A 23,511-nucleotide genomic window follows, 5' to 3' on the forward strand; every position below is an offset into this window, starting at 1 on the left:
GAGCTGCGGAATAAACGGAGACTGGCGAAGGACGAGGTGACGATGCGCGTCGGGAATGGTTCCAGAGTCGATGTGATCGCCGTCGGCACGCTGCCTCTACATTTACCTACGGGATTAGTTTTGAACCTTAATAATTGTTATTTAGTGCCAAGTTTGAGCATGAACATTGTATCTGGATCTCGTTTAATACGAGATGGCTACTCATTTAAGTCTGAGAATAATGGTTGTTCGATTTATATGAGAGATATGTTTTATGGTCATGCTCCGATGGTCAATGGTTTATTCTTAATGAATCTCGAGCGTAATATTACACATGTTCATAGTGTAGATGCCAAAATATTTAAAGTTGATAAAGATAGTCCCACATACTTGTGGCACTGCCGCCTTGGTCACATTGGTGTCAAGCGCATGAAGAAGCTCCATGCCGATGGACTTTTAGAGTCTCTTGATTATGAATCGTTTGACACGTGCGAACCATGCCTTTTGGGCAAAATGACCAAGACTCCGTTCTCCGGAACAATGGAGCGAGCAACCAACTTGTTGGAAATCATACATACCAATGTGTGCGGTCCAATGAGCGTTGAGGCTCGCGGAGGATATCGTTATGTTCTCACTCTCACAGATGACTTGAGTAGATATGGGTATGTCTACTTAATGAAACACAAGTCTGAGACCTTTGAAAAGTTCAAGGAATTTCAGAATGAGGTAGAGAATCAACGTGACCGAAAGATAAAATTCTTACGATCAGATCGTGGAGGAGAATACTTAAGTCACGAATTTGGTACACACTTAAGGAAATGTGGAATCGTTTCACAGCTCACGCCGCCTGGAACACCTCAGCGAAACGGTGTGTCCGAACGTCGTAATCGCACCCTATTGGATATGGTGCGGTCTATGATGTCTCTTACCGATTTACCGCTATCATTTTGGGGATACGCTCTAGAGACAGCTACATTCACTTTAGATAGGGCACCGTCTAAATCCGTTGAGACGACACCGTATGAATTATGGTTTGGAAAGAAACCTAAGCTGTCGTTTCTAAAAGTTTGGGGATGCGATGCTTATGTCAAGAAACTTCAACCTGAAAAGCTCGAACCCAAGTCGGAAAAATGCGTATTCATAGGATACCCTAAGGAAACTGTCGGGTATACCTTCTACTTAAGATCCGAAGGCAAGATCTTTGTTGCCAAGAACGGATGCTTTCTGGAAAAAGAGTTTCTCTCGAAAGAAGTAAGTGGGAGGAAAGTAGAACTCGATGAAGTACTACCTCTTGAGCGGGAAAGTGGCGCAGCGCAGGAAACCGTTCCTGTGATGCCCACACCAACTAAAGAGGAAAACAATGATGATGATCAAGGTACTTCGGATCAAGTTACTGCTGAACTTCGTAGGTCCACTAGGACACGTTCCGCACCAGAGTGGTACGGCAACCCTGTCCTGGAAATCATGTTGTTAGACAACAATGAACCTTCGAACTATGAAGAAGCGATGGCGGGCCCGGATTCCAACAAATGGCCTGAAGCCATGAAATCCGAGATAGAATCCATGTATGAAAACAAAGTATGGACTTTGACAGACTTGCCCGATGATCGGCGAGCGATAGAAAACAAATGGATTTTTAAGAAGAAGACGGACGCGGATGGAAATGTTACCATCTATAAGGCTCGACTTGTCGCTAAGGGTTATCGACAAGTTCAAGGGATTGACTACGACGAGACTTTCTCTCCCGTAGCGAAGCTGAAATCCGTCTGAATCATGTTAGCGATTGCCGCATACTATGATTATGAGATATGGCAAATGGACGTCAAAACGGCATTCCTTAATGGGCATCTTAAGGAAGAACTGTATATGATGCAGCCGGAAGGTTTTGTCGATCCTCGGAACGCTAACAAAGTATGCAAGCTCCAGCGATCCATTTATGGACTGGTGCAAGCATCTCGGAGTTGGAACATTCGCTTTGATGAGATGATCAAAGCGTTTGGGTTTATGCAGACTTATGGAGAAGCCTGCGTTTACAAGAAAGTGAGTGGGAGCTCTGTAGCATTTCTCATATTATATGTAGATGACATACTCTTGATGGGAAATAATATAGAATTTCTGGACAGCATTAAGGCCTACTTGAATAAGTGTTTTTCAATGAAGGACCTTGGAGAAGCTGCTTATATATTAGGCATCAAGATCTATAGAGATAGATCGAGACGCCTCATAGGTCTTTCACAAAGCACATACCTTGATAAGATTTTGAAGAGGTTCAAAATGGATCAGTCCAAGAAGGGGTTCTTGCCTATGTTACAAGGTGTGAGATTGAGCTCGGCTTAGTCACCGACCACGGCAAAAGATAAAAAAGAGATGAGTGTCATCTCCTATGCTTCAGCCATAGGATCTATTATGTATGCCATGCTGTGTACCAGACCCGATGTAAACCTTGCCGTAAGTTTGGTAGCAAGATACCAAAGTAATCCCGGCAAGGAACACTGGACAGCGGTCAAGAATATCCTGAAGTACCTGAAAAGGACGAAGGACATGTTTCTCGTTTATGGAAGAGAAGAAGAGCTCGTCGTAAAGGGTTACGTCGACGCTAGCTTCGACTCAGATCTGGATGACTCTAAGTCACAAACCGGATACGTGTATATGTTGAATGGTGGAGCAGTAAGCTGGTGCAGCTGCAAGCAGAGCGTCGTGGCGGGATCTACGTGTGAAGCGGAGTACATGGCAGCCTCGGAGGCAGCGCATGAAGCGATTTGGGTGAAGGAGTTCATCACCGACCTAGGAGTCATACCCAATGCGTCGGGGCCGATCAAACTCTTCTGTGATAACACTGGAGCTATTGCCCTCGCCAAGGAGCCCAGGTTTCACAAGAAGACCAGGCACATCAAGCGTCGTTTCAACTCCATCCGTGAAAATGTTCAAGATGGAGACATAGAGATTTGCAAAGTGCACACGGATCTGAATGTCGCAGATCCGCTGACTAAACCTCTCTCGCGTGCAAAACATGATCAACACCAGAACTCTATGGGTGTTCGATTCATCACAATGTAACTAGATTGGTGACTCTAGTGCAAGTGGGAGACTGTTGGAAATATGCCCTAGAGGCAATAATAAAAGTATTATTATATTTCAATGTTCATGATAAATGTCTTTTATTCATGCTATAACTGTATTATCCGGAAATCGTAATACACGTGTGAATACTTAGACCACAATGTGTCCCTGGTGAGCCTCTAGTTGACCAGCTCGTTGTGATCAACAGATAGTCATGGTTTCCTGACTATGGACATTGGATGTCGTTGATAACGGGATCACATCATTAGGAGAATGATGTGATGGACAAGACCCAATCCTAAGCATAGCATAAAAGATCGTGTAGTTCGTTTTGCTAGAGCTTTGCCAGTGTCAAGTATCTCTTCCTTCGACCATGAGATCGTGTAACTCCCGGATACCGTAAGAGTGCCTTGGGTGTATCAAACGTCACAACGTAACTGGGTGACTATAAAGGTGCATTACAGGCATCTCCGAAAGTAGCTGTTGGGTTGACACGGATCGAGACTGGGATTTGTCACTCCGTATGACGGAGAGGTATCTCTGGGCCCACTCGGTAATGCATCATCATAATGAGCTCAATGTGACCAAGGTGTTGGACACGGGATCATGCATTACGGTACGAGTAAAGTGACTTGCCGGTAACAAGACTGAACAAGGTATTGGGATACCGACGATTGAGTCTCGGGCAAGTAACGTACCGATTGACAAAGGGAATTGCATACAGGGTTTGATCGAATCCTCGACATCGTGGTTCATCCGATGACAACATCGAGGAGCATGTGGGAGCCATCATGGGTATCCAGATCCCGCTGTTGGTTATTGACCTGAGAGCTTCTAGGTCATGTCTGCATGTCTCCCGAACCCGTAGGGTCTACACACTTAAGGTTCGGTGACGCTAGGGTTATTAGGAAGACTAGTATGTGACTACCGAATATTGTTTGGAGTCCCGAATGGGATCCTGGACGTCACGAGGAGATCCGGAAGGGTCCGGAGGTAAAGATTTATATATGGGAAGTTGTCAAACGGACACCGGGAAGTTTCGGGGTCATACCGGTATTGTACCGGGGCCACCGGAAGGGTTCCGGGGGTCCACCGGGAGGGGCCACCCCTCCCGGGGGGCCACATGGGCTGCGTGGGGCAGGGAGCCAGCCCTTGGTGGGCTGGCTGCACCCCCTCCCTTGGGCCCATGCGCCTAGGGTTGAGGGGGGAACCCTAGAGGGGGCGCCCCCCTTGGCTTGGGGGGCAAGCCACCCTCTCCCCTCTCCCCTAGGCCGCCGCACCCCCCCTAGATGGGTTCTAGGGGGCCGTCCCCCTTCTCCCTTCCCCCTATAAATAGAGGGGTGAGGGGAGGGCAGCCGCACCACCCTCCAAGGCGCAGCCCTCCCCTCCCCAACACCTCTCCTCCTCCGTTGTGTGCTTGGCGAAGCCCTGTCGGAGTACTGCCTCTCCACCATCACCACGCCGTCGTGCTGCCGGTGGAGCTGTCTTCCTCAACCTCTCCTTCCCCCTTGCTGGATCAAGAAGGAGGAGACGTCTCCCGTCCCGTACGTGTGTTGAACGCGGAGGTGCTGTCCGTTCAGCACTTGGTCATCGGTGATTCGAATCACGTCGAGTACGACTACATCATCACCTTGCAAGCTTCCGCACGCGATCTACAAGTGGTATGTAGATGCAAACTCTCTCCCTTGACTCGTTGCTTAGATGAACTCATAGATGGATCTTGGTGAAACCGTAGGAAAAATTTTAATTTTCTGCAACGTTCCCCAACAAATAGTGGGATCATTACTTCCTAAAGTTGACACTCTTCCAAACCCACTTTCATCAATATAATCATCATAAGTCAGAGGCATGCTATCATCATAACAAATTTACATATCAAAACTTGGGAGGCTAAAAATATCATATTCATTAAATGTAGCATCCCCAAGCTTGGGACAAACATTTATTGCAGCAAATATATTCTCAAAAATGTCATTCTCATCAAACATAGCATCCCCAAGCTTGGGTCTTTTCATATCATAAGCATAATCACTCTCATCATTAATAGTATGGATAGCACCAATAGTATAGCAATTATCATCATCACAAGGAGTAATAGGAGCAACATCATTTGGGAGAGACACCTTTTTGCCTTTGCTTCTTCGTCTTTTCTTTTTCTTCGTCACATCATGTGTGGGTTTAATCCTCTTCTTGGAGCTCCTTATTAATGAGATTGGTTGAATAGAAGGCTCCTCCTTGTTACCTGATTCATCATAAGAAATAATAGGAGGATATTGGGAAGTCTCTTACCTTTCATTAGTATTCTCTTCATCCTCTATTTTTTTATGCTAGTGGCAATATAAGGATTTTCAATGCAATTCACCGCACAATACATATAAATTTCTTCTAGATCAATATCGAGACATTTCTCTAGGTTATATTCTGGAATAATCTTAGTTTGACGTTTGATTTCTTCATAACCCAAAAGCAAACTAAGTTCATTATAATGTGCACGGGAAATCAAGTCATCACAATTTTTGGACATGGTTCGGTCATGAAACAATTTGCATTTGATATTTAAATGGCCATGTTCATTGCAAAGTTCACAAGTATGGCTAAGAAATTTTAAATTTTCAGCACTAACATTTAGCCTTTCTTGCAACCATTTAGTTTCTAAATGCTTATGCCTCTTGCAATATATATCTTCCCTATTTGGTGTGTTCTTGCAAACCCAATGCACTCCACAAAAATTGACATGTTTATAGGAGGCATTTTCATCATAACTAGTGCAATCATCATTAGTACTATGGATATTCAAGGATTTCATACTAACAACATTGCAATCATGCTCATCATTCAAAGATTTAGTGCCAAACATTTTAATGCATTCTTCTTCTAACACTTTGGCACAATTTTCCTTTCCATCATACCCATGAAAGATATTAAAAAGATGAAGCGTATGAGGCAAACTCAATTCCATATTTTTTGTAGTTTTCTTTTATAAACTAAACTAGTGCTAAAACAAGAAACAAAAAGATTCGATTGCAAGATCTAAAGATATACCTTCAAGCGCTAACCTCCCCGGCAACGGCGCCAGAAAAGAGCTTGATGTCTACTACACAATCTTCTTCTTGTAGACATTGTTGGGCCTCCAAGTGCAGAGGTTTGTAGGACAGTAGCAAATTTCCCTCAAGTGGATGACCTAAGGTTTATCAATCTGTAGGAGGCGTAGGATGAAGATGGTCTCTCTCAAGCAACCCTGCAACCAAATAACAAAGAGTCTCTTGTGTCCCCAACACACCCAATACAATGGTAAATTGTATAGGTGCACTAGTTCAGCGAAGAGATGGTGATACAAGTGGTATATGGATGGTAGATAAAGGTTTTTGTAATCTGAAAATATAAAAACAACAAGGTAACTAATGATAAAAATGAGCATAAACGGTATTGCAATGCGTTGAAACAAGGCCTAGGGTTCATACTTTCACTAGTGCAAGTTCTCTCAACAATAATAACATAATTGGATCATATAACTTTCCCTCAACATGCAACAAAGAGTCACTCCAAAGTCACTAATAGCAGAGAACAAACGAAGAGATTATGGTAGGGTACAAAACCACCTCAAAGTTATCCTTTCTGATCGATCTATTCAAGAGTCCGTAGTAAAATAACATGAAGCTATTCTTTCCGTTCGATCTATCACAAAGTTCGTACTAGAATAACACCTTAAGACACAAATCAACCAAAACCCTAATGTCACCTAGATACTCCAATGTCACCTTAAGTATCCGTGGGTATGATTATACGATATGCATCACACAATCTCAGATTCATCTATTCAAACCAACACAAAGTACTTCAAAGAGTGCCCCAAAGTTTCTACCGGAGAGTCAAGACGAAAACGTGTGCCAACCCCTATGCATAGGTTCATGGGCGGAACCCGCAAGTTGATCATCAAAACATACATCAAGTGGATCACATGATATCCCATTGTCACCACAGATAAGCACGTGCAAGACATACATCAAGTGTTTTCAAATCCTTAAAGACTCAATCCGATAAGATAACTTCAAAGGGAAAACTCAATCCATTACAAGAGAGTAGAGGGGGAGAAACATCATAAGATCCAACTATAATAGCAAAGCTCGCGATACATCAATATCGTACCACCTCAAGAACACGAGAGAGAGAGAGAGAGATCAAACACATAGCTACTGGTACATACCCTCAGCCCCGAGGGAGAACTACTCCCTACTCGTCATGGAGAGCGCCGGGATGATGAAGATGGCCATCGGAGAGGGATTCCCCCTCCGGCAGGGTGCCGGAACGGGTCTAGATTGGTTTTCGGTGGCTACAGAGGCTTCTAGCGGCGGAACTCCCGATCTATTGTGCTCCTCGAAGTTTTTAGGGTATATGGGTATATATAGGAGGAAGAAGTACGTCGGTGGATCTTCGGGCTGTCCACGAGGTAGGGGAGCGCGTCCAGGGGGGTGGGCACGCCCCCCACCCTCGTGGGCAGCCCGAGACTCTCCTGGTCCATCTCCGATACTCCGTGGGCTTCTTCTGGTCCAAAAAGAAGTTCCGTGAAGTTTCAGGTCAATTGGACTCTGTTTGATTTTCCTTTTCTACGATACTCTAAAACAAGCAAAAAACAGAAACCGGCACTGGGCTATAGGTTAATAGGTTAGTCCCAAAAATCATATAAAATAGCATATAAATGCATATAAAACATCCAAGGTTGATAATATAATAGCATGGAACAATCAAAAATTATAGATACGTTGGGGGCGTATCAAGAGAGGATGGCCGCAAGGGGTGCCCCCACATGGCAGTCCGAATTGGACTAGGTAGGGGGCGGCGCCCCCCTTTCCCTCTCCCTCTCCTCCCCCTTCCTTTTCCCCTCCGATGAAGAAAGGAAAAGGGGGATCCTACTAGGAGTGGAGTCCTAGTAGGACTCGCCCCCCATGGCATGCGCCTCCTGGCCGGCCGCCTCCTCCTCTCCTCCTTTATATACAGGGGCAGGGGGCACCCCATGGCACATCAATTGTTCTCTTAGCCATGTGTGGTGCCCCCTCCATAGTTTACTCCTCCGGTTATAGCGTCATAGTGCTTAGGCGAAGCCCTGCGCTGATCACATCACCATCACACTCACCATGCTGTCGTGCTTACAGAACTCTCCCTCGACCCTCTACTGGATCAAGAGTTCGAGGGACGTCATCGAGTTGAACGTGTGCTGAACTCGGAGGTGTCGTACGTTCGGTACTTGATCGGTTGGATCGCGAAGACTTTCGACTACATCAACCGCGTTAACCTAACGCTTCCGCTTTCAGTCTACGGGGGTACGTGGACACACCCTGCCCCTCTCGTTGCTATGCATCTCCTAGATAGATCTTGCGTAATCGTAGGATTTTTTTGAAATTGCATGCTACGTCCCCAACAGAATTGAGTGACGTGCTCCTGCATATCTTTTTTCAATATCAATTCGATAACGAGGTCCCGAGCCAGGGTATCAGGGGCCTCATGATCTCCACTAACAGATATCACTACAGAGGAAACAGCTATATGAAAAATTTGCTGAGACACGGCCCGGACTCCCACTGGGGGCAGCAGTGGGGAATCTTGGACAATGGGCGAAAGCCCGATCCAGCAATATCGCATGAGTGAAGAAGGGCAATGCCGCTTGTAACACTCGTTCATTGCTTTGATAAATTCTTATGTGGGTGGACCGGTGCTAAGTTGTTGTTCTTACTTGAACATACAACCTACTTATGATTACCCCCTCTCACAAGCATCTTCAAATACAAGAGAAGAATTAAGATAAATCTAACTGTAGCATTAGACAAAAGGATCCAAATCAGCCCCTTAAGGGATAGCTCATAAACTGGGGTTTAGGCTTCTGCCACTTCCGCAACCCATCATCTACTCACTAATCCCACAATGCCTTCCCCTAGGCCCAAACAAGGTGAAGTGTTGTGTAGTCTACATTCACACAACACGACTAGAGGAAGAATTACATGACACACCATCAAAACATTGAACAAATACCAACTTCACATGATTACTTATAACAAGATTTCTACCATGTCCTCAAGAATGAAAGGAACTACTCACAAAGCATGTTTTAGTTCATGACTAGAGGAGATAAATATGTAATCGACAATCTGAACGTATAATTTTCAACCAAGTAAACTAACTAGTATCAACTACAAGATGTAATCAACACTACTATCACCCCTAGGTACCAATCTGAGGTTGAATACAAAGATTGAACACAAGAGATGAACTAGGGTTTGGAGATGAGAGGGTGCCGATGAAGATGTTGATGAAGATGAGTCCTTTCATGATAAAAGGAGCGTTGGTGATGACGATGGCTTCGATTCCTCCATCCTGGAGGGAAGTTTCCCCGGCGGAATCGCTCCGCCGGAGAGCAAAAGTCCTCCTGCCCAGGTTCCACCTCGACATAGCGGCGCTTCGTCCCAAAAGTCTTCTCTTATTTTTTCTAGGGCAAATGGCTTCATGTAGTAGTAGATTGGTGTTGGTGGACCTCCATGGGGCCCACAAGACACCAGGGCGCCCCCTGCATTGTGATCCCATCGAGGCTCCTCTCCGGTACTTCTTTCTTCTAGTATTTTTTATATATTCCAAAATAATTCTCCGTAATTATTTAGGTCATTTGGAGCTCCGGAGGATAGCTATCTGTGTTGTAGCTTTTTTAGCCTTAGAATTCCATCTGCCGGCAATCTCCCTCTTTCGGTGTATCTTGCATTTTAAGAGAGAAAAGACATTAGAATTGCACCATAAAGTGGAATATATCTCTAAAACATTATAAATAACAGCAGAAAAACATGATGCAAAATGAATGCATCATTACTCGACTTCCACTTTCAATTTCTGAACTTTGGGGACACAATCCCTTCATAAGATTTAGATATCGTCTACATCATATGCAAGCATCTGGCACACACTAAAATTTTCTCCTCGATCTAATATAGATTTGGTTGGCTGGTTCATGCGGCTGCATTTCATTTAGATTGATTTTAGATTTTTCAACATCGGTTATTTTTTTACCTTTCTTATTATGTTTTGTTTTGATTTGAGCAGCTGCACCAACATCTTTGGGCTGCATTAGTATGTTGATTATGCGGATATTTGTTTTGTCATGTCGACAAGGTATTTGATGAAAATCCAAACAAGTTGCAAGTGAGATGAACCAATGTAATCTTTATGATGTATGAAGGATAATCACATTTCCGCCATGGAATTTCTACATATGGAATTTTTTCAGCTTTTTACTTTTGAATCTGATTTAAAGACTATTGTTGATCATGTTACAAAACAAAAACTATATTTTGGTAGCATGGTTTCTGTAACCATACCTATTATGTCCTTCTTTCTCATTTTCAAGATGTTTTATACATAGGAAGTTAATACAGTATGGAGCCTTCAATGCAGAGCTTTATGGAATTTATGCCAAGTTAGGCTCTTTCGGTCTTCGTGCTTGAGTCTAATATTGTCCCCTCCAAGCTATTGGACATAGGCATGCATAAACCAACATGGTACTAATTCACTTTTAAGCCAAGTTCTACTTGCAGACATAATTAATTCAATCATATTATGTTCATGTTTTCGATTATAGTTGCATTTTACGTCCTCTTTATCATCAATGAAATCTTACTATTTTCCTGTGTCACCATCCTTATTGAATGTTTGTTGAAGACATAACTAATTATCATTGAGTTTTTGAAAAAAAAGAAACTCCTGTTGCTAATTGGTCTTACAACATTGAGGGGTGAGGAAAAGGATAAGACACACATGTATCTATAGTATGGTAACCAGACTAGCAAAACACAGGTAGGCAACAACCAAGGAGTAAACAAACACACATTCAAGTAACTAGTTGGTGAGGCCACTATGTGCATTCGGTTTACATGGTTCGGTTTATATTGGTTTTTGGTTTGTACGGTATTAATACATCAGTAAATACGAAATGAAATTAAAATACGGTTCGGTTTCGGTATATACCAAATTATTTCGGTATGGTTTCGGTATATACCATAATAACCAAAGTTGACACGAATTTGAAAATGACGTAATAATAATTTGCAAATTTATGACTCAAAACACATACTGTTTTACACAAATAGCATATAACCGTATATAAAAGTATATATGCATGCATTGATTCATCTGTTAATGGTTATGGACGTGCTTAGCATTTTAAAAAGAGAAAAATGACTATGTTACAAGAAAAAATTATGTGTATAGTGGTGAATTTGACTCATGTACAAGAAAAATGACAACTTGTATGGTTGTTCATCACAAGAAATATAAAATTATTTTTTACTTCGGTTTATTAAGTTAACCATTTGTTTTTTCAGTATATACCATAAAAACCAAAGTTCAAATCGGTATGAAAAGTTCATACCATACTGAAACCAGAAACCATAAAAACCATAAATTTGGTTCGGTTCGGTTTATTTTCGGTATGGTTTTTCGGTTCAGTTTTCAAATGCACAGAGTGAGGTGAAGGACCTTAGTACAGTTGTCTCACATTTTTGTATCTTTTCCTACTGATTTTCTTGACTTGAATTCTAGCAGCAACGCGCAGGGTATTATCTAGTTTTTAAAAACAATCGTCCCCAAGAAATGTAGTCCAGGAGTTCAGTGACCGACCCCTCCATAGAGAACAACCTGCTAGTGTATGTGCTTTTCGAGCTTAGGGACGCTGGATTTATAGGCATGTAAATCTTGAAAATATCACTTGGGAGGAATATCCAACCGTTAGCGTCTTGGGAGCAGCCAATGTATGAGTACAGGGGCCTTAGCAATCCTTATCATCTTAACAAACGAGAGATCTCCACCATCAATAATTAAAGATGATAAATGGATCATTTTGATCTCAACTTAGATCAGGTACTCGCTAAATATGACAGTAAGCTAAGACATTAAAAACCATCTCCGAAACCATGGTGTGGCGTGGAAAATATGCACTAGTAAAATCACATCTTTACATAATATTAAAGGGAGAATTGTTTCTTCAGGTTTTTTCGTTCATGGTGGGACCCACATAATTTTCGTACGTCCCAGGCTTCGTATGTTGCAGGCGTTTCCTCGTTCTCCCTATTCGTTTTTGTCAAAAAAATTACTGGAGGCACAGAGCCACAATGGGCCGGCCCATTAGTGTAAAAACAGCCCGCGCCAGTAAAAGAATTTTCAAGGAAAAAGACTGCGGCGCAAGGAATCAAACCCAGCCGCTCACACTAGAACACTCAAATGCTAACCACTAGACTAAACAAAACTAGGTGTTTAATTAGCACCATGAAATTTTAAATTAATACACAGTCGCGTGAGGAAAATATATTTTTATAAAACTGAATACATTTTAGAATGCAAAAATTTTGCAAAGTTGTCAATAAAATATTTAAAGCCAAACATTTTTTTAAAGAACAATTTTTTTTTGAAACCTGAGTATTTTTAAAACTAGGAGGTACTGTTGTGATTATTTCTCAAATTTGCAAACATTTTAAAAACACAAATATTTTTTGAGCTTTAAATTTGAAAATATAAATATTTTTGTAAACATGTTTTTTAAACTTGGAGGTACTATAGCTAAATTGTTTTAATCTATACCTATATTAATAAAACTTAGCGAATTTTTGAAATATGCCCACATAATGCTTTCTTTTACTTCATTTTATTAAACTAGGGATATGTAAGGAATCATTTTCTACGTCGCGTCTTCACGTATAACCAGTCTTACTTGGCCCAGTGACTCCCGTCAAAATGTATGAGGAGTCCAACTAAGGTTTCATGGTCTATCTGACACAAACTACTCAATTACATGATGACACAAACATATATTATGTGCAGTGCTTTTCCCTATTATATTAGCCAGATGATAAAATTTTTGTGTTCAACGCTCTTGATCTTCATCGGACACGAAGGCGGCTCAACAATCCAGCTATGGACCTTGCCAACCTTGGTTAGTGCCAACTGGTACTGCGACCACCGATGACGAGGACGGCAAAGACGACAAGCGGAAACATGTGTCTGGTGTTATATTGAAATGGAGGATGTGGATCTGAGGATGAGGTATTAGTCATATTTATTATGTTATGGGGATGTGAATGAGGTCTTTAGCCATGCTCAGTGGGTAAGGGAGTGTGAGGAATGTTTTCTCCCATTGCAACACACCGGCATGTTTCCTAGTAAACCCTATGTAAAGCGATTGTATGTCGTAGTCTAGATACTTGTAGAACACACTTACAAAATTTAGAAACGGATGAAGTGCTCTAGAGGTTTTTCAAACCAAGGTTGTTCATCTCGAGATTCGCCACAAGGTTAACCATGACAAACACAAAAAAAAGGACAATGCGCCTGAGCTCATTCATATGGTTAGAGTTTTTTTGTTTCTCAGTTAACACCTACTATAAATGCTCCATGCTTAATAACACCCAATCAATCTCTTACTAAAATTGATAATGAATTAATTTGGCCTAAACTTAGGTCCGATACGCGCTAAACATGGCATTAAATTAAGGCATCACAAACTCTATGTGAAATAATACAAATGTATATTTATCATATAATTAAAGATGATAATTGATTCATTTTGGTCTAAACTTAGGTACGATACGCCCCAGATATGACAATAATTCAAGACATTGCAAATCCTATGTGAAACAACGTAAATGCACATTTATCATCTAATTAAAAATGATAAATGATTAACTTTGTTCTAAACTTAGACTTGGTACGCCCCAAGTATGTCAGTAAATTATATGACATTAAAAACAGTCCCTCTATGAGACCATGGTATGGTGGTAATTTCTGAGTATCTAAAAAACCCTATTGTATATCTAAAGAAACGGATGAAGTACTATAGTGGTTTTCATCATACGAAAAAAGTATTTTCTCCGTCTCATAATATAAGAACGTTTTTAATATTACTATAGTGACAAAAACGTTCTTATATTATGGGACAGAGGGAGTAATAGAAAGGTTTTTGAAACTAATGGTTTTATTACTACCTTTAAAGAACACAGGTTAATTTCGTAGAAGCGGTCGGCAGGCCAGGCCAGCTAGCCGCCGACTGAGGCCCTGGCGATCAGGCCACACACGGCCGCCGCACCACCACCTAATCTCGCCGGCCTGCCCGTAGTCAAACCCCGCACCGCACCGCACCGCACCGTCGATCTCGATCGCGTCCAACGGGTCGGGTCCCACGAGAACCAGACCACGCGGCGCCTCCCACCCAGGCCGCAGCATAAATACCTCCCTCTCCCACCTCTGACACGCACCTCACCCCGCGCCCTTACCGACACAAACCTGCGGCGAGGTCCCTGCCCGCGCTTCCTCTTACACGGGGGGCCCTACACTTCTCCGGCCACGCCACCGGGTCCTTCTTGCCTCGGCCCGCCGGAGATGGCGTCCGAGCTCACGTACCGCGGCGGGGCGGCGTCCCCGTCCGCGGGCGCCGCCGGGGCCGCCGGCGAGTACTCGTCCGCGAAGCCCGCCTGCTCCAAGCCGCTCGCGTGGCTGCCCCGCGCCGCCCGCTACGCCGCGGCCGAGCACCGCCCGCTCTTCGCCCTCGTCGGCATGCTCGTCGCCGCCGCCATCTTCTGCCTCGCTGCCCCCTCCGGCTCCGGCCCGGCCGCCACGCCCTACTCCTCCGGACGCGCCGCCGCCGTCTCCGGCGCTCTCACCCGCTTCTCCGTCGACCCCGCCGCGCGCAACCCCGGCCGCCAGTTCGTGGCCGGGAAGGTGCCCCTCGGGCTCAAGCGCAAGGGGCTCCGCGTCCTCGTCACCGGCGGCGCCGGCTTCGTGGGCAGCCACCTGGTGGACCGCCTGGTGGCGCGCGGCGACAGCGTGATCGTGGTGGACAACCTCTTCACGGGCCGCAAGGAGAACGTGATGCACCACTTCGGCAACCCCAACTTCGAGATGATCCGCCACGACGTCGTCGAGCCCATCCTCCTCGAGGTCGACCAGATCTACCATCTCGCCTGCCCCGCATCCCCCGTCCACTACAAGTACAACCCCGTCAAGACAATCATATCCTTTCTTCTTCTAATTCATTCAAAGCTCAACTGCTTGGATCTCGATGCTTTGACTTTTCCTGCCTTCTCGCGATCGCTAATTTTTATTTCCTTGCATTTTACTGGGTGGGAGATATTTGCGGTACAAGGGTCCTGTTCTTTTGCGCAGCCCTGCCGCTTGCTGCACATCTGGGTAAATCCCGTGCTCATTTCTGGATTGGAAATCTGCGATTGCAAGGGGGATTTCTGGGTGCGTGGAGCTCGGGATTTGCGCCACGTTTCGCGTCAATTTTGGAGCTTTCTGCGCGATACAGAGCTTGATCCAAGTTACCGTTTCCACCACAAAAATTACTCTGTTTTGCAGCATGCGAATGCGTCGCCTAGCGTTTAGTTCAATCAAACGTTGGGTTAGTAGAATCTGCCAATCTTGATAGGGAACAAGCATGGCCTCTGCATCACATGATGCACACAGGCATAGCAAAAGTCGATTCTATCATCAGATTTTCTAGATGTGGCATCTCTAGACCAGTTTATTTTACTTCATGATCCAGTAATTGGAGGAGAGAAAAAGGCAAAAGCAAAAGCAAACTCGCATTGTGCTTGGATCTGGTTGAGCTGTAGGGCTAGCTTAACTCTGACATAAAGACAGTACAGCTAAACCGTGAGATCCAAGTGGGGGCTGTCCCTTTTTCCGCTAAGCAACTTTGCTTACTGTTCACTTCACATGACCTTCCTGTTGCGTGCTTTTGCAACAACCTTTTGGAGGTTTTAGTCCAACAACCAAGTTATTATGATGCAATATTGCGTGTTCCTTTGGGAATGCTATGTGTGATCCTTGACCTTCGAGATGGCACAAGACCAATGTGGTTGGTACGCTCAACATGCTTGGACTGGCCAAGCGGATCGGCGCCAGGTTCCTCCTCACCAGCACCAGTGAGGTCTACGGTGATCCCCTCCAGCACCCTCAGGTGGAGACCTACTGGGGCAATGTCAACCCCATCGGTAAGAACTCTCCTCAATCCTCATATTCCTCCAGCTCATTCTTAAGTGTGATCGTGTTAGGTGTCTCATTACTGTACCAGATCTATCATGATGATTTTGCTTATTGTTACACGAGGTTAGCGGGAAAAAGTAGATCCAAGTTGGATCATGCATAGTAGAAGTTGCCCAGTCTTTGCGTGGTAGGGACTGTTGGTACCAAACCAATGGTGTTTCTGGTCTTCTGGACTCACGTTCATTACGTTTCACACTTCCGTATGATATTGGGGGTAGGTATGCTGAGCATGGATTTGGGGTTGTCCTAGTTTTACTCAGAGTAGTTTTGGAAGTAGTTTCGAGTGATTTTGATTGTGGGGGTGGATTGAGAATAGAAAATAAAACATATTGCCAGTTGGGTTATATCTACTACCAGTAGTAGTATTACAGAAGAAGGAAGCACAAGGAGAGCAGTGATGAGGTTTTCAAAATAGAAATGTTCTTGAGCTGAAGGCTACTGTTATAACCAGAAATCCTCGTTTACTCAATTTGGGGAAAGGGGTGTTGGAATCTTACTAGCTGGAGATGCCGCCCGTGGAATCCAGATGGGGGGTGGCCTCCTGCGTGGTTTGATTCTTTCTGCTGGAAAGGGACAATTCTGGTAGGTGAAATGTGCCACATGGTGGATCTTGATCCCTTCTTAGTGAAGGAAGAAGGTGGGGCAAAACTATGCTTGCGCTTGGCCAAACATCCACCAACCAAGACACTTAAAACAATTAAGAGAACGCGCATAAAAGGAGGGGAGTTTGTTGGGCTAGATAGCTACAGCTAGTCGTCGCTCCATTTTCTATGAGTGCATTTGTCATGTACTGTTTGAATTCGTTACATATAGAACGTATTACTCATTCTCCACTGATGTGTATGTATGTATGTTTCTCTGGACAACAGGTGTCAGGAGTTGCTACGATGAGGGCAAGCGTACAGCTGAAACCTTGACCATGGACTACCACCGTGGTGCCAACCTTGAGGTATTTGTCATTTGTGCTATACTAATATATTGTTGCAAGCACTGAAATTTCCATTCCATCCCTAAGAAAATAGGTCTGTATGTGTAGTGATTGGTGTATTTTGTTGTATTCACTATTCAGGTTAGGATTGCTCGGATCTTCAACACCTATGGCCCACGCATGTGCATTGACGATGGCCGTGTTGTCAGCAACTTTGTTGCTCAGGTAAACATACATACACTGCTGTGCTCTGCTAGTTTTAAAACTGTAAGCTTCCTTTTATTCTCACAAGTAACATCCAAATGCTGTAACATGGTGGCAGGCGCTAAGGAAGGAGCCTTTGACGGTTTACGGCGATGGCAAGCAGACCAGGAGTTTCCAATACGTTTCTGATTTGGTAGGTCATCTCTAACCATGAGTGAACAATAATTATGGCAATGCTATCTGGAATGCGCTTTCTAAAATAGCCGTCTTCCAGGTTGAGGGGTTGATGAGGCTGATGGAAGGTGACCACATAGGGCCATTCAACTTGGGTAACCCTGGTGAGTTCACCATGCTGGAGCTGGCCAAGGTTGTCCAGGACACCATCGACCCGAATGCACGGATCGAGTTCCGTGAGAACACCCAGGACGACCCGCACAAGCGCAAGCCAGACATCACCAAGGCCAAGGAGCAGCTCGGGTGGGAGCCGAAGATCGCCCTCCGTGACGGTCTTCCCCTCATGGTCACTGACTTCCGCAAGCGGATCTTCGGCGACCAAGATAGCGCCACCACCGCCACCGAAGGCCAGTAAAGAGTAGACCGGAGTACTATACTTTGAAATTTTGGTGGCCTGCTTCTAGCTTGCTTCTTGGTTAATCCCCCCACTGACAGAGCTATGGCCACGTAGTCGTCGTCGAGAGTTTTACTGCTAAATACCTTGGTTGTTGATGTAATGTTATTCATTTTTGTCTGTCGCCTTCTCCGCCAGTCTCAGCTATACGGACAGATATCCCAGTTGGATTGTTGGATATATATAAATCAAATCTGGATCTTCTAATTCTTTGTTGAGAAGATAGCATTATATGGTATAAATTACATGTTGTTTCAGAATGTGGATCTTCCCAGATGCTTCAGGAAGCCAATCTCTGTCTAGAACACAAGAAACTTCAGAGTGGAGCAAAACTTTATTCAGTTTACTGAGCATTGGTGCAGCACAGTATTTACATGCTTTCATCTGCTGCTTCTCTTTTCCTTGCACAAACAGTTCCATGTTTACATTCTACATTGCCCGCAGAGGAAGCCACCTCGCCGCCGAGGTATCGACACCGGGCTGTCCATGCCGCTGCCGCCGGAAACCGGCCGCCGTTGGTACCTTGCAGGCTCCGACGGGGCACTTCCTACCCGGCCGCCGTGTTCAGGTTTGCGATGATGGCTGCGCTTGTTGAGCCAGGCGACGATGTCGGCAAAGATCAGCTCCACATTGTCGTCGGGCTCGCCGGCGGTGAGGCCGTGCCACATCCCGGGGTAGAGCTTGATGGTCTTGTCGGCGCTGGCGGCCCGGTCGTAGAGCGCGCGGCTGACCTCCGGGTCGGTGACGGTGTCGGCCTCGCCGTGCAGGATGAAGAAGGGCATGCTCACCTCGGCGAGGCTGTCCTCGACGTCCATGCTGGTCCTGAGCAGCTCCAGCGCCGTCTTGAGCCGCGGGTTGTCCTGGTAGATGAGCTTGTTCCTCCTGATGTGCTCGCGCTTGAGGGGGTCCTTGAAGGCGGAGTCGATCACGTCCTTGGTGGGCACGATCTTCCAGGTCGGGATGAGCTCCTCCACCTGCGTCAGCAGGGTCACCACCACCGGATGCGGCTTCACCTTCTCCGATATCTGCACCACCACCATGCCATCAAAACAACAACCTACACATGAGCTAGCAGGCAGAGGCAGGCATTGCAGTAGAAGTTCATCAACATGGCAGGAGAAGTTGATGGCAGCACCTTGCACATGGGCGCCACGAGGACGGCGCCGTCCCAGAAGGCCGGGTCCCTCCTGTGCAGCAGCAGGGCGACGGCGCCGCCCATGGACTCGCCGTACAGGAACCGGCTCTTGCTCCGGTACTCCTCCATGTCTGCGCACGGAGACAGAATGCAGCGTCTGGTTCAGTCGTCCGTTTGATGATCGACCAAACTGCAGACATGTTCGTATGGAAACCAAGCAGAATTGTAAGGTGATTTCTACCGCAGATGGACTTGAAGAAGCGGTCGCAGTCGGCGACGAGGCGGTCGAACTTCTGGATGTAGCATCTGGCGCCCATGGACTTGCCGTGGCCTTCGTAGTCGATGCCGAACACGCCGTACCCCGCCGCGGCCAACTTGAACCCGCACGCTGTCAGGAAACAGTAACAATCACTTACAACTCCGTGCCCAATTACAACCAGTTACAGCTCGCGAGACAACGGGGGTTAGCTGCGTCATCATATATATACAGGATGAAATACTGTTGCCTACGATCACGACGATAGTGATATAGATGAAATTGACAGATGGAAATGGAAGAGAGAAAGGACCACGTCTGCAACCATAAACAAAATGCCTGTTTATCCAAGTGGTCAGAGTCACAACTCACAAGCAATGGTTCGTCACTTGGATCGTAGCTGCTGGTCAAAACTGCAATTTCCTTCCTTCTGAGCATGGGATCGATGGGAGCATAATAGGTTTTTGACTTCTGACCAAGTATTTGTGATGTATGCAAACTGTATCCAACACACCTGTCACACCATTTTTTAGTGACAAGGTGCATGAAAGATGGGCCAACTAATTTTGGATACCCATGTACCCTGAGTAGAACGGGTTTCCAAAAGATGGATTTCTGAATAAATGGAACATACAACATCTCCTGCTGAGTGCTGACTGACGATCACCACTCTATTATTGCTTTCGGGCACTATCTTAAAAGATACTAAGCTCCATAAAAATGAAGCTCTAGGGAGCTCTCTCATTGAATCGGGGCTGGGCCGGGTGCCATGTGGGACCTCGTTTTCATATGGTGTTTTGCCTTTAAACGCCGCTTTCTTCTGCCATAATGGGAGTGCCTTCTGTTGCTCTGCATCGCCTTCATTCTGCTGACTGACAAAGTAAACCCTCTATGCCAAATGTTGTTGAGGAGGGCCAGTTAACCTTCCGACGCAACAAACAATCTATGTGCGGCACGCCACTATCACTTCGAATGTAAAGGTTACATCGCCTTTTATGTCGGAATTATCAAATGAACATATCACGTGATGGAACTTGCAAATTGTGCTGCCATCATCTTCCCTCCCTATCAAAACAGGGGAAATTAATAGGAGAAAAACTCCTTCACTACACGAATGGGAAGAGGCGACACATAGAGGCAAACACACTATGCACAACGAGTCAATCTTTGGCAGAAAAGCTGGGTGGGCAAGGCGCACAACTGCACGCGTTGCTCGGTTTGCAAAACAATTGGCGGAGAATTTTCCCGACCTCTGCACCAACTAGAGTTTAATTGTGAGTATCGGTATTTTAGTCTTGTGGGCAAAGAAGTGCACACACTCATTCGCTAACGTGGCATATAAATAAGGAATAAAAACCATGTGTGGGTCAATTGGTTCATTGAAATCAAACCGGGTGGATAGGCCGCACAACCATAGACCCAACCACTGACCTTTGGTTTGTTTGAATCAAACTCTCCAAGCGAAACGCTACCAAAAGTGGGCTGGTTAGTTAACCTTCTACGGCAACCAACAATCTTGGCTGCAGCTCACCAATATCACTCACGAATATAAGGTTGCAATCACCTTTTATGCTGGAATTATCAAACGAATATGTCGCGTGGTGGAACCTTTAGGAGGGTGTTGCCATCATCGTCTTCTCTCTTTATCAAAAGCAGCTCTCACTCGCAGCCGAACAAAAGGATCCCACCAATACAAGTGAGAAGAGTGTTATTAACTGCCACCTATCTTGTGTTTAACTATCTCTCTGTGAAAAGATCAAATGAGAGAAAGAATAGATGGTGATGCGGTTCTTTGTGGGTGGTAAGTAATTGATCTGAATCCGAGACTACCCTACAATGAGCAAAATACTTCTTCCATATGTCAACTCCTTTTCTGTAGTAGCAACGTTTTCAAGACGATTTTCAGGCATGTACCCTCGACAATTAGTTCTGAAATTACGGATATACTGGATCGAATAAGACCATTGTCAGTATATATAGCAGCATCTGCTGCTGAAAGCTGTCCAATTCATGAAGTCACGGTATCTATCACCAGCCAGTAGTTGTAGTTCCCTATCAGCATCTGCAACCTATTCCTTAAAGTACACGGCAATTAATGGTCTCTGGCCGCTAATTTGCTTACATAAAATTCTCCTCTACCATCTTTCCCTAGACTGCAATGCAATGTGATGTTTTTGGAGAAAACACAAAGCTTCCATTTCGATCCATTTATATAGAGAGAAATATTTAAAATTCTTTTACGATCAGCAACGCTTGATGCGTCGAAAGAACTTGTGATACTATGCGACTCACAGGGATCTTTCTATGTTAAGGTGTACTTTAATGATCGAAACGCTCTTATATTTCTTCACGGAGGGAGTAGCTGTTAAATCTTACTGGAGGACATGATCAAATTAGGCCAGAGAATGCTCCTGGCATCACCAAAAAGGAAATAAGAAGGCTCGTAGCCTCCCATGCTACTCCCATGCTCCTATTAACAACCAGGCTGAGGCTGACGCATGCATCTAGATTCTAGAAGGATCAATGGCGCTAACATATATGAAGCCTAGATCCGCAGTGCATGCATGTGAAGTCATGGATGATGTAAGAACAAAGATACATGAATTCAATATATATAGGCCCATAAAGATACGACCGCACACCGAAAATAATTCGTGAAACATTATCTCTTGTATTAGAAGGGCTTCCAATTCCATACCCCTCATCATGTTTCTGAATTTTCTCTGAAACTGTCTCTAAAAACAATAGAGGAAATAAACGAGATTGGTAGCAAGAAGCACGAAGATTAAGCAGCATTAGTACCTCTCATGAAGACGCTGCATTCCATGCCATACCCTGAAGCAAATGAACGCACATACAAGAAAAAAGAGAGGAGAGAGTCAATGTGGTATGATATGATTGATGAAGCCACCAGAATTAGGCATAGCTACTGTTGAAGTTAGAAATGCGCAAAGCTTCGGCAGCGGTCGATTCGCAAATTAAGCAAACGAGCAGTACGTACCATGGCAAAGGAAGACGAGCGCCTTGGGCGAGGAAGAAGCGGGCAGCCAGCCGCATGTGAAGAGCTGCACCCCCCTCGGATTCCTCACGTATTCCTGCAGGATCAGCCGAGAAACCATCAAACGCATCATGATGAACATGATCAAGATCCAACCACTCGCGCATGCACCGTCGCTGGCCGTGCGTGCTTGCAACCGAGAGATCAAGCATGTCGGCATGCATGTGCAGATGGAGTTGCTTCTGCTCACCTCATGGTATTGCACGTCCATCTTCCTGGTTATCTGATCCCTTGAGCGCTCAGGAACTAAGCGGGGATCAAATTAACGCGAGTGTTGCGATCGCGGGGACTCGATTGAAGAAGCAGCAGTAGATGGGCAGACGGGGAGGGAAAGGGGGCTAGAGAGAGATAAGAGGAGCTTTGGTCAGATGAGGGGAGTGGGAGGAGGAGAGGGAGGGGAGAAGGCGGCAGGCGTGTCGAGGAGGGGGAACACGTGCCCAGCAAACGTCTGCATTTCTGCATTGGAAGTGGGAAGGAAGGTGGAGGTTGGTGACCCGGATTCTCTGCGGCCCGGAGCCGTCTGGGGGAACAGCCCGTAAATGGTTGTCGTGGTGGACTGGTCAAGGTCAGGGGATTCTGATAACTACAAAAACATACGGGGTCACATTAATATTAATATTCTCATACATATCAAGTTACATTCGCAACCTTTTTTACCATTAAATCCTCACTCACACTTTCTTCCTCACTCTCCCCCCTCTCTCTAACACACACACACATATTCATTTTATTGGGTACGGGACCATAATCCATCTATTTCACACACACACGTTAGTGCATAACAATATGAATTATGTGTATTATATTTGTCACCACAACTGAGGGAATTAAATCGGCCAGCCACAGCTTCAAGAATACGCGGAGGAGGTGGCCCGGGTCGGCGTCGACGCCATCCGGCGCGGGCCACGGGCCCGCTTCCAAGTGCGTCTGCACGCCGGCCACTCACGCCGGGTCCTTCAAGTGCCGCTTCGACCGCACCAACTCCCAGGGTCACGGCCACGGCCAGGGAAGCCGCCCTTCTTCGCCCCCTTCACCGGTCACGGCACCCGGCCTCGCCGTCCTCGTCCTCCGGCACCGTCGCGACCCAGTGACGCAGCCCAAGCATCGGTCTCGAGAATCAAGAACGCTCGACAACGGAGAGGAAAGGGAAGATCATATGCATGTCATAAGAAAGGGAGTTTATTTAGTGCTC

General features: G+C 45.3%; 2 protein-coding genes across 3 annotated transcripts; one reads left to right on the forward strand and one right to left on the reverse strand.

Annotated features, from left to right (window-relative positions):
- The first annotated feature begins 14,319 nt into the window (after positions 1–14,319).
- Positions 14,320–18,077, forward strand: LOC119276694 (UDP-glucuronic acid decarboxylase 2-like). Its single transcript, XM_037557828.1, has 6 exons — positions 14,320–15,072; positions 15,911–16,058; positions 16,980–17,059; positions 17,180–17,263; positions 17,361–17,435; positions 17,517–18,077. Exons 1-6 carry the CDS (start codon positions 14,443–14,445, stop codon positions 17,829–17,831), a joined length of 1,332 nt encoding a protein of 443 aa, XP_037413725.1. The 5' UTR covers positions 14,320–14,442; the 3' UTR covers positions 17,832–18,077.
- Positions 18,051–22,729, reverse strand: LOC119276703 (caffeoylshikimate esterase-like). Of its 2 annotated transcripts, XM_037557841.1 has the most exons (6): positions 22,510–22,729; positions 22,263–22,356; positions 22,064–22,096; positions 19,247–19,393; positions 19,006–19,136; positions 18,051–18,895 (listed from the first exon to the last, which is right to left on the reverse strand). In XM_037557841.1, exons 1-6 carry the CDS (start codon positions 22,528–22,530, stop codon positions 18,293–18,295), a joined length of 1,029 nt encoding a protein of 342 aa, XP_037413738.1. In that variant the 5' UTR covers positions 22,531–22,729; the 3' UTR covers positions 18,051–18,292. The 2 variants fall into 2 exon arrangements, with proteins under 2 accessions (XP_037413738.1, XP_037413734.1); XM_037557837.1 differs by having other exon boundaries at positions 18,051–19,136.
- Positions 22,730–23,511: the final 782 nt, after the last annotated feature.

The sequence above is a fragment of the Triticum dicoccoides genome, chromosome 1A, assembly GCF_002162155.2.
Source record: "Triticum dicoccoides isolate Atlit2015 ecotype Zavitan chromosome 1A, WEW_v2.0, whole genome shotgun sequence".
NCBI lineage: Eukaryota > Viridiplantae > Streptophyta > Magnoliopsida > Poales > Poaceae > Triticum > Triticum dicoccoides.